Genomic DNA, 16,604 nt, shown 5'->3' with positions numbered 1-16,604 from the left:
AGGTCGGCGACATTGCATGTAAGGGGAGGGTGGAAATCATGTTGAGCATGTTGGAAATAATTCTTATGGGGGACGTTGTAGATCAGAGAGCACTGGTGATAAGATGGATAATAGAACAAATTGAGAGTGGAAATGGAGGTTGTACGAGGTAAATTAAAGGGTGGTCCTGCAACTAATTACAGTTTGTAGAGAAAAATCCTATGCACAGTTGCTAAGATTAGGAAAGGTAGTGTTAATGTTATAGATTTTTGGAAGAGCACTGTGTAATATATGTGATCTATCTAACGTTTCAGATGGTAACTCCATCCATCAAGGTAGTGTTAGTTCTTGGTGAGGGGATGTAAGTTTGTTAAACCCATTTCCGAGAGAACAAAAGGATTATGTGAATCATTATGGGACGCACCTAGAGTGCATACAACCCAAGAATTAAACAAGCAGGGTTTGAAATGATTATACACACACACACACATAGAGAGAGAGGAAGAGATACCCAAAAATAGTTTAATGTGTTTGTGTAGAGCTAAGGAATTTTCTCATGGTCAAAACATTTTATTAATGTATTGCTAAAAACTAACATACTCACCATATAAAACATTTATATACTTAAAAAAAGTTTACAACTAAAAAATTTGATGTAAAAAAATTTGATCCCTCTTAACATTTGGTAAATTCAAAATTAAAATTAATATATATTCTGACTAATATAATCTAAAAATATATCAAATAAAAATTAAATATATTAAATTTTTTATTATAATATTTATATATTATAATAATTTGATGATAAGAAATTAATGTATCATTTAAACTTCAACTTACAAAATAATAAACGGTACATCCAACTAATAAAACTATGAACATTTCAAATTGCTCGTATCATTTCATGTCATATTCAACAAAATCTTCACTAATGTCAAATGGATGTTTAAATAATTCATTAATTTGGTTTAGGTGTGTCAGTTTTAAGTTAAGAGTTATTTTGGGGCCACATTCAACTTCTTGAAAAATGTAAAATGGATCTTCACAATCACAAATGTAGAATGGATATTAAAATGAATTATTGATTTTGTTGGTTTGAGTGATCTTAATTTAGCATTTTCAGAATTCAGATTACAGACTATAGTAATGTCCTTATTCTTATATTAAAAGTGTCCACAAGGATGTGAACGGAGTGCGAAATTGAAACTTGAAGACAGCTTCCAATCTATGCACGGCGTTACGTTGGTAGAAGGCAAAATAAATCAAAGATTTCAGGACTTCGTTATATATTGGAAATTCGAATGGAGAACCACAAGGATATTAACGTAGTTCGAAATTGAAACTTGGGGATATTAACGTAGTCTATGCATGGCGTTACATTGGTAAAAGGCGAAAGAAATCAAAGATTCCAGGCTTTCGTTATATTGCAAGAAAATGGATAGTATTGTATGTTCGAAAGGTAAAGACATATCAATTTAAGCGGAGAAGTTGGCCAAAGAAATCCAAGATTTCAAGCCTTCGCTTTATTATGAGAAAATGGATAATATTGGAAATTCTAATGGAAAAACACAGTTCAGATCAATTTAAGGGGAGAAGTTAACAGGGTAAACAAGGTTTTGATCAGGATAGAAAAGTCCAAAATGTCGTTCTGGCTCGTCCCCGCCTTTCAAATTCTCGTTGAAAAGAGCGAAAATGTATGTATCAATGTGCTGTCCGGGTCTTTTTGGCGTTCCTGCATTTGAAAGCACATGTTTGATCAGATTGTTGTTGTAAGTCTGCGCATTCTCAACAGTAGCCGCCTCATTGCCCGCGGAAGGCCACCCGCTCTCAGTTATGACGATGGGAATATCGGGATGTCCCGATTTCTCCATGGCCGAAATCAGAGAATCCACCAGCGCATCGAACAAGCTTTTATAGAGACGACCTCGATCATCCACCACGGGATCCGTGGATTTAAACAAAGCATAGTCTAACGAGATTTGGGCCTGGTTGTAAATGTAACTGAAGTAGGGATACACATTAGCCATGAAAGGAGACCCATTCTCTGCCAGAAAGTTAAGTACATCGCTCATGCTACTCTTCAATTCATCAGCGAATTCTCCGTCAGAAGGGGGATACGATTTTCCCAGAACAGACGTGGCGTGGGTAGTGGAGACCTTTATGGAGCTCTGCAGATTGGCGTTCTGGACTGCGGTTTGAATGTTTCTCATGGCAGGAACGAGATAGGGAAGATGCTGTCGATTTTCACTTGAAAAAACTTCGTTGCCAACAGCGATGTATTTGATGTTGGTGGCCGGATAGAATTGGCGAATGTTGTCGTTAACCCACCCGTTTGCTGCAGCCTGATCAGATGCGATCTTCTGGAGCTCGTCGTTCCCAACTCCAACAATCACCTCGATTCCTCCGCTGTTTTGTAACGCTCGCTGGGCTTCGTGATGTGCTTGGAAAAGCCTAACTTTGCCGATGTTGCGAGACCTTATCAGATTTGCCACCTGATCTGGAAGTGGCAAATTGTTTGCAACCATTCCATAGCAGACTCCAACTGCAATAATATCGTTGCAATTCAATCAGATTATGACAGGCCTTCAGTTTCAAAAACCATTCATGATTTTTACGCTCACACATAAGGATAATAACTAAGAAAATTAAAAGAAAGCATATGTTTGATACCTTTGTTGCTGGATGCCATTTCTTGGCCGGCTGTATATTTGCTTCCAAATAACAGAAGCGTGGCGTAGTAAAAATGATAGTTGTGGCGTCAAATAGAATGGTAGAGATTATGGGATATTGTGAGAGGAAAGGGCCTTTCTACACTATATATAGAGAAGGATGATAACTCTGTGCAGAGTCTGAAGAAGGGAAAGCAAATGCGTTACGACTCCGCTTAACTAGGGACCGCCATCACGATTCAGAAGTATGATTAGTTTCTGGAGAGTAATTGACTTTGTCACCGGCCGCCGCGTAAAACCATGTGTTTTGAAGTCGCTCTAACATTGCCGGGTCATACATGGCGACTTGATCGCTTCATGATCAGATTCTAGGTACCGAATTTATTCAAATACTTACCAACCCATCTTAATCCAATTGATGGTACTGTCCATTCCATTCCAATCTTCATTAAATGCACAATAAATGCAGTCGAATTCAACGGAGTGCATGTCTTATACACCATTTTAATTTCTATTTCACACATCATTAATACATTTTCTATATTTCTTTATAAACCATTATCAAATTTGAATCAAGAATGGTCACGTTTTCTTTGTAAATCATCCTTATCTTGAATTTGACGGTTTTTATATTGATGTACGGATAAATATTTTATAATGAGTAATCTGTTTAGCAAACTTATGAATATTTTTCATCATATATTGACGATATCTATTAACTTGTATTCTACTTTACGATAAATAAAAAATACTTTATCCTTCAAACTTTATTTCTATCATAATATTTGAAGATAGATATGCCAAATATTAATATATTAAAAAATTTAAAAATTTGTATCATATTATTTATAAATATAAGTGATGTTTTGGGCTTGGAGTTTACTTTAAAATTGATTAAGAATTTGTTTCATATTACTTATTATTACCAGGTAATTTTAGGTGGCATAATTTTTCTTGAAGAATAATGATGAGAGATACATTATGGATAAGTTCTCCCACTATCAAAAAAATAAATAAGTGATATTTGGCCTATGAAGTTATTTATCTTTGTTTTTTTAAATCAAATTTATCCAATCTAATATTTTATTATTTTAATGAAAACAATATTAATAAAATAAGCTTATAAAATTAAATTTTTGTAATTATATATTTAAAAAATATTATTAATACAACTATATAAATTAAAAATACATATAAACTAATTAAATTATATTAATTAAAAATGCATATAAACTTTACTATTTATATTTATAAGGTTTTCTATTTTAAAATAAGATTTTGAAAATTTTAATTTAATTATTAATAGTTATTAAAAATTAGTATTAATTTAATTTAATATAAAATAATATTATTTAATATAATTTTTAATGTTTATTAAAATAAAAATGAATATATTAAAAAAACCAATTCAATTATTTATTTTGTCATTATAATATTATTATTTATAATTATTTTTCTATATAGTTGAGTTATTTTCTATCAAATTTATGGTTTTCTTTTATATTAATATTTTTATAGTTTTGAAACATCTATTGGAAAAATATTTATTTGAATCTTCATGTGATAAAAGTTTTCTTAAAATGGTAATGCTTTCATATGAGTTGCAATTAAAAGAATGTGATTTTTCTTTATATTAGTTATTTTATATTTTTGAAATATCGATTGGAAAAATATTTATTTGAATCTTAATGTGATAAGAGATTTCTTAGAATGGTAATGTGTATTTGATGCTTTGAATTTGGAGATTTGTGTTTTATAGTATTGAAGTATAGAGATTTGTTCTTGGTTTTTTGTTTGGTTTTATTATGACAATGCTTTATGACCTTTATCTTTGTGGTTGGTCTAATGTTTCATTTGCAACAATATTTGAGGTTTGATTGTCTTACCTAAATTGATATAAACTAATTTACTTTTTTCATTAGTGTGTGGTTTATAGTGAGTTGTGGTTATATTTTTTTTTTTTGTTTCCTTTAGTGTTTGGAGTTACACCTTTCTCCTCGTTCTTTGGTGAATGCATATAAGACATTATTTTGGGTTTCTTGGGAATGACAATGTGTTGATGCTAGTTGCATTCAAGACAGGGTTATGTTTACTCTATGCATTTATGGTAGTTATGGTTTTAGTTCCTTTTTGATTTCATCAATTTTTCTACTCTATGGTAGTTATGGTTTTGGTTCCTTTTTTATTTCATTATGGTTAATTTATTGGAGCTTTTTATTCACTTTACTCCATACTTTTGGTTGTTTCAACTTTTCTTCAATATTGGTATTTAGTGTGTAGTTTTTGTAAAAGTTTTAGTTTTGAAAATTGTTTTGGGTTTGGTGATCCCTGAATTTTTCATGAATGCATATAATCTGACTAAATTTATGAGTGAAGTGTGGGCTTTGGCTCGAGCCATGTTTACTAATTGTGTATTTAGGGTTTTACCCTTCTAACTTTTGCGTGAATGTAGACAATTGAATTCAATTTTTGCATTACTTGTGGCCTTTGTTTTCATTTTAAGTAGCCGTAAGGGTTCTCTAAGTACCCTTCAATGGTGTGAAAACTTATGAAATCCCTATATTGCCTCAAACAATCACCTCCAACGTAAAATGATATGATTGATTCTTTCCTTCTCTGTAGTGTTTTGATGATGCCATTCTAACCCCAATGTTTATATTCTACGATATAATTTGCCTCTCTTGTTTATGGTATTGTATGTGGATGATATCTTGATCACTATAAAATCCTCATCATTCATTGTTATTATAAAAAATACCTTGCATGACCATTTTTTAATGGGCAACTTGGGGTTTCTAAATTATTTTCTTGATGTTGAGATCAATCAATTTATTTTGAGATCGATATGGCATAGCTTAAATGTGTTTAGGATACGCTCTTATGACTTTGTATGGCTATTTCCAAGCCTCCTACAACTCCATTTCTCTTTGATGTAAAACTTTTAAGCTTTCTAGTTTTTCACCTTTAACCATAACAGTTTATGCAAATAGTTGATTGGGAGTCTTTCTTATCTCACACATACCAAGCCAAATTTATCTATTTTGGTTGACATCATTTATAGATTTATACAATAGTATCTTAAGTTGCACTAGAGGAAAGAAAAGTGGATTCCTCACTATATTTAGGGAACACGTGTATTTGTAATTCATTATAAAGAAGGTTATGACCTTGCTTTAGTGAGGTATATAGATTCATATTATGCAAGCAATGTTTCAAATCACATATATGTTCTAGGCTACTTCTTCTCCCTTGGTTTTAGTTTAATTTGTTGGTGAAGCAACAATCTCATGTTTCACTCCTCCATCTATGGTGTGTTTTTCAAAAATATTGATATTAGGTGATTTCATAACAATTGCAATTTCATATTCATAGCTTATGCTAAATGTGTTTTTCAACTTGGTTTAATTCTTAAATGTCTCATTCAATGGAAATATCATTAACAATATGTATGAAACAAAAATAATAAGACACTTATCTCTAAATGCCATTATAAGTTTAGGCATGTTTGTGTAAATAAATTCATATACTTATGTCTTTTCATCACTTTGAGTTCTAACTTAATTCATGACTCATAGAAACATTGTTGGCCAGTGTTCCTATTGTAGCGACTGTAAAAACCTCCAAAATTTTGTCTCACATCCAATTTTAGAGCCTTCTTTGAGAATATTACTTGATGTTTGCATGCACTAGGGTTCACCCTGTGAGCTCGTATGAGTCCGCACACCTACCTTGCTTGACCGTTCAACATAACAATGTTGCATGTTGATAATGATGTCTCGCTTGTGACCATGTTCTAGTCGTACACAAGGTCTTTGCTCCGTGTCTACGACTTGTATTCACTATGTAAACACTCGCCGCATTCACACATGGATTCATATGCACTGTTGCACAAGCGTTGTCATGGTCTGAAACGATCAATCACACACATCGCGCTTGTCGCTCGCACTATCGGACAGTCATGTTGAGCATGTGTGTCTTGATGTTTTGGGACATTCTATCATCAAGTCATGAGAGTGTGTGTTTGCAAGATCACGTGTGCACCATTTCACTCACTCACACACTTAGTCGTCTTTCAGAAGCTTTGACAACTAGACCACCCTCTCGTAGTCAAACCTTCATCCATCATCGACTCGAACGACTCCCACCAAAAATTGTGCAAAGGGTGCTAACCTTGCCCGCTCCACTGAGTTAGGAAATTATGCAGATAGACCAGATAGGCACCAAGTGTCTGTCCCTGTCTCCCCCTGAAAATTGCTCAGTTTTCCCATTCAGTCACCTGCTAGTCGACCAACTGTTCCCTTAGAAATCTGAGCAGTTTTCCCGAGCAAGCCCTATGCTGCCCAACATTCCTCTTAGCTTAGAAATTGTGCAAAGGTGGTCAGCAAGCCAGCCTCCCATCATTTGTGCAGTTTTTCCCGCCATTGCCCTGTTGCCTGCTGTTGGTCCCTTCCAATAATTGTGCAGTTTCTCCTACTAGTGTCTCGCTACACGCTACCATAAAAAAATGTGCAGAGCCTACCTATAACCTTGCAGTTTGACGTTGCTCCTCTCAAAAACTATGCAATCCTTGTCTCCCCAGCCTCATAGAAGCCTAGACTGCTCCTCCTGAAATTTGAACAGATTTGTCTGCCATCAAAGCTAGATGTCGTAGACAATCATTACTAGAATAGCATGCTTGACTCCATCTCCTATTGAATCCTACGCAGTTTTCACTAGCAGTGCCTGGAAACTACATCCCAGCTAACTGTGTCCTTTCTCCGAGTTGATTGCATCCGAAGTGACCATGCATCATGGTTGTTGTGGGGAAAAATGCCTATGCAGGACGATCCTATCCACCTAAGGTGTGACAGTGCCTTAGCAACAAACAGAAACAGCTATTCTAGTATTCTTCCTTTATGAATTAAGAATGAAGAGAGATGGATAGACTAACCGGTGCCTTCCGTTTGTCCCTCGATCCGGTTTCTCTTCTCTTTGAGAGTTCCCAGCTACTTGCTTTCTCGCTCGCCCAGCTTCAACAGGTCTCTGCAAGATCACAAGAAGAGAACACTACACAAAGACATAGATTCATATTCATAACTAGTTCAGGATTAGAAATAAACTAAACATACTAATGCAATCATACATCAAAGATACATCAGTATATAGGAGAAACCAAGATAGCTTTATTGATGAATAACAAGGTTCAGGAGGAGATACAACCAAGAGAGTTCCAATCCAGCATCTCCTTCCCAGCAAATGAAATTCCTATCTTCACCTCCCTTCAAAGCATTAAGCACCCAATGATTCCAATCTCAAACCAACAGCAATTCTTTGCAATAACAAAATTCCAGCCTCCTGGATCTCATGGAGGAGAGATCCATATATAGATGTTTGGAGAGAGGATGAGTCTGCTTGAGATCTGACTAGTGTCCTCTCCCTCTGTCAGTTCTTGCTTCCACTTGGAGACTAAGAGCCTCTTACTCATCACTAGTCGAATTCATTGAGGCAAGTGTCATTGGAGAAGATTCTGGAAGCTTTCAGGGTCTTTCCACCTCGTTGAATGAACTTGCCATTTGTCACTTCCCGCTCAGCGCACCCTGGTAGTGCTTCTACCTGCGTTGCAGTGCACCTAGCCAGTGTAATCTCTGCATTTCAGCGCAGACAGCTAGTGGAGCCTCTGAATTGATCCTGAATTGACTTGTTTTTGAGCAGTTTCTGGTGGAGAACTTCTGTGAATTGTTGTGGTTTGTTAGCCTTGTTCCTCTAGGGGTAGGAACAACATGTTTAGGGACTTTGGATCCCTTAGATTATGGACATTTCATGCTTATAGCTGTAAGGCACAAAAATGTCTATAACAGTTGCCCCCTAAAGTATGAGGCCGTTTATCGGGTGAAATGCTTTATTAGGAGGATCCGAAGTTCATCCAATGCTGGGAGGAGACCTGTAATAAGATACAATACAATACATTATTTTTCATACCGCTTTCATGATTTAGCTAAGGCGGGAATTCCCATGCTCAGCTTTATAAATTCATTTTTCTGTACATAGAACAGACAATCGTCTGATGGTAGACTGATAATTTTGATGAAATTATCATCCTTTGGGTAGGATGATTATCTGCTGCAATGATGTACATGTCAATGTCTTTATCTTTCCTGAATATATATCGCAGCCCAGATGGATGAAACTAGATCCGGGGTCTTCAAACTCGTTCGATCTTCACTCTAAGTACAAGTCGATCCATGTGAGAAATGTTCTGAAGTCGAACATGGAAAGACATTGCTTGATTACCAGTCAATGAGGTAAACCGTTAACAAGCGCGAGAGGAATCACCGATAATGATAATGACCCTCAAGGTACTGCAGTACAATTCACGTGGTGTGAATAAAGGACTTGGCATCGAACACCATGCAAAATCTTTCGGTCGAAGGTCATTGATGTATACCTGTCGCCGGAAGTGAGAAACTTGCCATTGAGGCATGCAAGCTTTAAAGTACTGAAGGGGTTGTTCCTAGATCAACTTCTTGGATAATGAGCTGATGTCGACAAGAAGCGATCCGTCAAAGGAGGGCCTTAATGAATCCCACATCAATGACACGAAACGGAGCTAATGATTTTGATGGAGGTGAAAACGATCTGATGACATATGATTCAGGGTGGCGGTCATGAAAGGATGAAGGATAATGTACGGCAGTGGATGGGACACGGTCGACTTCTCTGAACGACTTCTCTTGAACATATGGCGACACTTATGCGATGGATCGGTAGCATTACCCCAAATATGGATGGTATGGTGAGACCATGGTGATGTGACCGGTGAATGAAACAACCCAACCCGATTGTGGTACGGAGGAAAAGTGTCATGTTCAAGAGCGACTTGCTACCATCAAAGTTTTCTTGAGTTTCTCCCAATTTTCCCCAGTCATTGCTGACCAATACCTCTTTATTTTTGTCAAGCTTGAGGAGGATAACATATGCTTGTTCTATAACTTGCCCTTCGGGCAAGCCCATCGCTATGTTTTAACGAGCCTAGCGATAGTGAAACTCGTTCTCGTCTAAAGACAAGTTTGTCGTTATTTAATGATTTTAACGAGTCTAACGACAAAGATAACTCGGTCCTTTTCATTTTTAGAGAGTCTGAAAAGGTACTTAAAGTCAACTCCGAAAGTCCTTTTTCGTCATCTAATCCCTTAAGTCCGAAAAAGTATAAAACAATACAGAAGGGATGAGTTTTCGATAGTTTTAACGAGCCGAACAAAACAAGCGCTCGATATTTTTGTGCAATAATCCCTCAGGTCCAAAAAGATTAAAATCTAGAGGAGGGATAGCAGTTCTGGTCGCTTTAACGAGCTGGAAGGCCAAAACTCGGCAATCTTTTCATATTTTACGAGTCAGATGAAAAGAGCTTAAAGAAGACTCGTCTTTTGAGGAACGAGTGATAAACGGGTTAGCAGCTGATTCCAGGTAAGGTTTGGAATTTTCCAATCACGGCAGTGTCACAAGGATGGCTAGTGAAATCACTCTTCGCAGCTGTTCCTCAAAATGGGTAAACAATCAGATGGAGGTGAATTATCGGCCAATGTAAAAGTGGAGGTGATGGTGCAAACACGACCAAGGCTTTAATGGCTGATAATTTACATTTGCAGAGGTTATTTACTGGGTAGTTCATTTTTTAACGAGCTTAAACGCGGATTGAAACACTTGCTCGATCTTATGTTTATTTTTTAACGAGCATGAACTATGTGTTAAAACTGCTCGATCTTATGTTTATTTTTTAACGAGCATGAACTATGTGTTAAAACTGCTCGATTAACCCAGTCATATGATAAGAATGTCTCATGTAAGATTCCATTTTTTATGGAGCTTGCGCCTTACAAAGCTTTGCTCCTGGAATCCTTTCTTTATGCAAGTTCGGAAACAACTAATCCTACGAGTTTAAAGGGTTAGACCTACGGGTTTAAAGGGAGGACCTAAAAATTTAAAAAATAAATAGTCGTCCCTTGCTTGCACTCCAAAAGGTTTGCATGCCCCCAGGTATAAAACAGAGTTTCGAGATCTCCCTCTATTCGAGCTGACAAAACTTTCATTTTATCAGGAAGGGTCACCCTTTATTCGAGCTGACAAAACATTTGCTTTATCAGGAAGGGTACTACCTCTTACAGGTTACCCAAGGATTGTTCTATTCGCGGTGCAAACAAAACACTTCCTCGGCGATGCCTACCGAAGCAGACAAAGGTGAATGACGACGCCCGCCCTTTCACATAACTTTGACAAAAGAATCTTATTCTAGAACAACCCCTCTTCCAATCACGGATGGGGTACGGACTAGTCATATTCTCCCGCGGAAACCTACCTTATACCCAAAGTTTTCCTGCCGAAGCAGACCAGGATGCATGCCCCCTGGGTTCCAGTCATATCTTTCCGAATCACTCGCGCTCATCGGGAGGACGGACCGTGGGTTGAGACATTTCTTGCGTGAAGAGACCATTTAGGGATGGTATATGACTATTTGCGATGCGTGATCCAGGAAATGAAAGCTGGTCCACGAGCTTGACCACTCTTCCTTCGTGCGGAAAACACATTACTCTAAAGAGTGAGGAGATGATGGCTCCCATGCAATATATATAGTCTCGTCCAACGAGTAGGTTATAATCCAAGGGTCCTTGAACGACCATCACGTTCATTTGAACGGTCTTCCCTTTCAATGTTATCGGCACATTGGGGAGAATCCATAAAGGTCGACTGGTTCCTTTATCGAAGCCTGTCAGATTTCTCATCTCAGGCAAAAGCGATGGCGAACCAAGCGCTTTCCAAGCAATAGAGGAAAGGATACTCACAGATGCCCCCTCATCAATGATGGTGCCAGCCATGACCATTCTGTATATTTGGACGATAATTCGGAATGGTATGTTTGCTGGCAACCGGGGTTTGCCTAGTTGGTTCCAGTCGAAGGATACAACCAGGTTGCTTGGTGGTGGGACCGAGTAGACGCCGGATATTGCTCTGACGAACTTCCTTCCTGCGATAAAGGAATGGGTGGATTGCCCCCATGTTCGTCGGAGTCTATGTTGATGAAAAGAATCTGGATGGTGTCATCCTTATTCTCTTCTGTGACTGTATCATTCGAAAATAATACCTCTGAAGGCAAGACCGGGTCAACTGCCGCCTCGACCTTTTGACTTTCGTCTGGTATGGATTCAGTAGGTTTATCCTCAATGATAGACGCTTCAGCTGACCATTTGAGCGGGCCAGCTGGATTCTCAACTAACGAAGGACTCGGCAAGAGTTTTTTATATCCAGGAGGAAGTCGTAACGGTGAAACCGGACGATCTTCCAAGACTCTTTTAGCCTCGTCTAAGAAGGGACAACGGTGGAGGGCATGGTTGCCTTCACACAGTCTACAGGGAGGTCTAGCCCTCCCTTTTTGTCCAGGGACTTCACTTTCGCTAGTTGACGGTGTACTTTCAACATGGCTATCAGAGATTGATGACACCGGATTATGCAAACGGGGAGACCAGTCCCTTAGTATCCGAGGGATGCAAGGATAATCTCTGTGAAAGTGGTCTCCCTTGCAGATGACACATGGCGATTTAGGCCTGGTTAGTGCTGTGTGTGGATTTTCATCTGACGACACTTGTTTTCGCTTATTTGCCTTTGGCTCCTTCTTCTTTTTCTCTTTCTTCTTCTTTTCCTTCTTCTCCTTAGGAACTTGGTTTTTAGATTTACCAGTTCTGTCAGACGAAGAGGAAGGAAGAGAGGAAGAATTAGAGGAAGTAGAAGGTGGGTGGGAAACTCTGGATTCGTCTAATTGTTGATTCGACTGTTCAGGAATAGTGGTGTTCTGAACGACATTGGTTGAGAAGAGCCAGACTGGTAGGCCAATTGTCAGTCCTGGAAGCGACAATGTGGCCATATGGGGCGCACCAACATCTCCCCAAGAGGAGAAGGGACTAGGATTTCCACCAAGGGGAATTCCTTGGTTGGTGGGCTCCATTTTCTCAACTTAAAGATCAACGCAGGAAAAAGGGGGTGATTGTTCCGTTTAAAATAAATTTTAACGACGCTTAAACACAACTTGCTTTTTCAATTTTAAAGAGTCGAGAAAAAGCTAAAGATGACTCTAGTCTCCTTCGATGTTTTAACGAGCCCGAAGTGACAAATGCTTGGATGGACTTTTTCCGTTATAGAGTCTGAAAAAGGCCAAAAGGAACTGCTCTGGAGTTCTAGGTAGAGGGTGTGCCAAACTTTTCGCAAAACCGCAGAATACTTTTTAAGGTACGGGCGGTCAATCTTCCTGAATGCTGTGTTCAGTGCATTGCGATCAGTAGGGCGGCCGACACGGCTTCCTAAGGATAAAGGTTTTATGCCTATAGGGGTCTCCCAATATATACTTGACGGTACGTGGGAGCACAATCCGTACTGGCGCTATCGTCCCTCAGGAGGAATCACCCACCATCAGCGAGATCGACAGTCACCAGGCTTTACGACGCCAGAACACGTCTCTAGCCTAGACCTCTATGTTGTGCATTAAGTTACAAAGCGTTGTTAAGTTCATTCAATTTATTTTAGGTTGATCTTTTTAGAAGTTTGCCTTTTTGGATCACCACGAGATGTATGATACAATTCCTAAATGCAGTCTAAAGATGATAAGCACAAAGGGAAAAGAAAGACACCATCTTTTCTCAAAGAGCAATCAACACACTCTAATGCACTTTTCCTAAATCAAGCATGCAAACTATCAAGATGCAAATGCACAATGCAGGTGTTTGTTTTCCGCTTTCTTAATATTGATGCCTAAAAAGAAAGCTTTTTGTACAACTTTGAATTTGCTTTTAAATGACAAATACAAACAAGTTTACTTTTTCGAAATCAGAAAGGGTAGAAGAGAATACAACACTTTACGACTTTCGAAATGAACACTTGTTTCAACACTTAAAAGAGACAAACTCAAACCAAAAGCAAAAGTAAATGTATAATCAACTGTAAACAGCCAATGAACTCTCCCCTAAGATCATAATCAACAGATTTGAATCAAGGGCTACAGGACGATTACTTCACTCTTGCAAAGGAAAACTGTAAATGATGCCATAAACACATAAAAACACTCACAGTCTTTTTGTACAAAAGGAGGCGGAATTTAAGCAGAGAAAAGGAGTTATCAGACAGGTACCTATGCTGGTTAAAGGCTGCAAAAATCAGAGATCAAAACAAGGCAAAACAAAGCAGAGAACCCCAGCTGCACAAGGCCTAACTGGATCAACGCACCCTCAACACAGAGGTTTTGACATTCAGCGCAGGTAGCCTTCATGGGACCTGCGTTGAAATGCAGAACCTCTTCACAGAGTCTGCACTGAAGGAGAAACGAGAGTTCCTCACTGGGTTCTGGGTCACAGTTTGCTGATTAATCTACGGTTTCAGGCCAAATAAAAGCAACAAGCAAGGTACAATCAAAGGGATGCTTTGAGGGAGGACTAAGATCTATCACAAAGGATCATCAAATCATTTGTGAGTCCATTGTTCAGATCATAGACAAATCCAGTGATTGGATCAAAGCAGCAGCTGTCTACTTTGCATCTGAGAATAGCAGATGCAGTTCGATTGTTGCTGTTGAGTCTATGAAACAAACAATGATAGAGACACAAATAAAATGACTAAACAGATCTCCCCAGTGGAGTCGCCAATTTGTTGTGGGGAAAAATGCCTATGCAGGACGATCCTATCCACCTAAGGTGTGACAGTGCCTTAGCAACAAACAGAAACAGCTATTCTAGTATTCTTCCTTTATGAATTAAGAATGAAGAGAGATGGATAGACTAACCGGTGCCTTCCGTTTGTCCCTCGATCCGGTTTCTCTTCTCTTTGAGAGTTCCCAGCTACTTGCTTTCTCGCTCGCCCAGCTTCAACAGGTCTCTGCAAGATCACAAGAAGAGAACACTACACAAAGACATAGATTCATATTCATAACTAGTTCAGGATTAGAAATAAACTAAACATACTAATGCAATCATACATCAAAGATACATCAGTATATAGGAGAAACCAAGATAGCTTTATTGATGAATAACAAGGTTCAGGAGGAGATACAACCAAGAGAGTTCCAATCCAGCATCTCCTTCCCAGCAAATGAAATTCCTATCTTCACCTCCCTTCAAAGCATTAAGCACCCAATGATTCCAGTCTCAAACCAACAGCAATTCTTTGCAATAACAAAATTCCAGCGTCCTGGATCTCATGGAGGAGAGATCCATATATAGATGTTTGGAGAGAGGATGAGTCAACTTGAGATCTGACTAGTTTCCTCTCCCTCTGTCAGTTCTTGCTTCCACTTGGAGACTAAGAGCCTCTTACTCATCACTAGTCGAATTCATTGAGGCAAGTGTCATTGGAGAAGATTCTGGAAGCTTCTAGGGTCTTTCCACCTCGTTGAATGAACTTGCCATTTGTCACTTCCCGCTCAGCGCACCCTGGTAGTGCTTCTACCTGCGTTGCAGTGCACCTAGCCAGTGTAATCTCTGCATTTCAGCGCAGACAGCTAGTGGAGCCTCTGAATTGATCCTGAATTGACTTGTTTTTGAGCAGTTTCTGGTGGAGAACTTCTGTGAATTGCTGTGGTTTGTTAGCCTTGTTCCTCTAGGGGTAGGAACAACATGTTTAGGGACTTTGGATCCCTTAGATTATGGACATTTCATGCTTATAGCTGTAAGGCACAAAAATGTCTATAACAATGGTAGACTAGGAGATTTATGAATTTGATTTCGTCTCGTCAATGAGTGACTATAGATACAGATACATGCACAACTGTTACACGGCAACAAATGGGATGACAAAGGAGACAACATGCAAGAGCACTTTGTCTCAAATGAAGAAAAAAATGACCCATGCAAGATATGTTCGCGGATGGACGATCGTGCAAGGATATGTTCATAGATGGATGGATGGTCGGATGAACATGCAAAGATGTGTTCACGGACTGACGATCGTGAGTTTGTGAACGGACGACCATGAGAACAGATGAACAAACAAATGTGCATTTTTGCGAACGAACGAATATGTCTGGAATGACAAAGTATGAGCAAGGAAGCAATGTGCCAACGCGACATCAAGTGAACCAATGACCATCAAGACTCTAGGCACCATGCCATTCGGAGGTGAAGTTGTGACACACCATGAGGACATCTATCACTCAGCAACATTGCAACTCAACATGCACCAACAACATCACGAACGTACGAGCACGATCATGTCGAGTCTTGTCATGAGTCACGTCGTCCATATCTCTACTATGGGCCATACTGCCAATCAGTGTAATGTAACCTGGAAGTCCAAGAGACCCACTTGTCATATCAAGAGTCATATAAAGTTGAAAGGTCTTAGAAGTCAAACAATCATGAGGGAAGTTGAACAACCACAAGGGTTAGTTTCACCCTTAGCTATTAATACCCCCTCATTTGTACATGGAAAGGACTTTTCACCTTGGCTCCTCCCACATATCCTTGAGAGTCTATAATATTTTCTTTGAGGAGCGAGCAGTGGCTCTAATGCCCCGCCTATGGGGTTAGTGATGTATGGTGTACTAATGTGTCTTGGAACTTTCACTTAATTCAGAAGCCTAATAACAAGCCAGCATGTTTTCACACATGTATTGTAATTGTTTGTAAGACTAATCATGGAACACTTGTAATGCATGTTACTTTAACCCATATTAAAATAGTTAAACTCTTTTGGTTACTTTCATAGATATGTTTATGAAAATGTGATGTATAACCTGTTAACGATGTCCTGCCTATGTAGGCTTCCTCACTGGACATCACATAAAACCTTTCCATAAAATTGTTATGACAATTGTCGCACTTGCGCGGACTACTCCGTTGAGATTTGTACATGCTATCCCTTCTTTTGTGTGTGAATGCCAGATCCATGTGGACTACTCTGCCAGAAGTTGCGCATGTCCTATTATGTTGTGAGTCTTTGACAGAG

The 16,604-nt window shown here is 38.7% G+C and overlaps 1 protein-coding gene across 2 annotated transcripts; it reads right to left on the bottom strand.

Moving 5' to 3' along the window:
- Positions 1-1,239: 1,239 nt before the first annotated feature.
- Positions 1,240-2,809, bottom strand: LOC149184376 (glucan endo-1,3-beta-glucosidase-like). Of its 2 annotated transcripts, XR_016257255.1 has the most exons (3): positions 2,650-2,809; positions 1,483-2,521; positions 1,240-1,380 (listed from the first exon to the last, which is right to left on the bottom strand). XR_016257255.1 is itself a non-coding variant. In XM_089417450.1 (2 exons), exons 1-2 carry the CDS (start codon positions 2,666-2,668, stop codon positions 1,563-1,565), a joined length of 978 nt encoding a protein of 325 aa, XP_089273576.1. In that variant the 5' UTR covers positions 2,669-2,809; the 3' UTR covers positions 1,316-1,562. The 2 variants fall into 2 exon arrangements, 1 of the variants encoding a protein (XP_089273576.1); XM_089417450.1 differs by having other exon boundaries at positions 1,316-2,521.
- Positions 2,810-16,604: the final 13,795 nt, after the last annotated feature.

Source organism: Pinus tabuliformis, chromosome 3_2 (genome assembly GCF_031772625.1).
Source record: "Pinus tabuliformis cultivar Carrire ecotype Pingquan chromosome 3_2, CPIR1, whole genome shotgun sequence".
Taxonomy (NCBI): Eukaryota; Viridiplantae; Streptophyta; class Pinopsida; order Pinales; family Pinaceae; genus Pinus; species Pinus tabuliformis.
The sequence above is the reverse complement of the archived record's forward strand: the minus strand, read 5'-3'. Positions and strand labels throughout refer to the sequence as shown.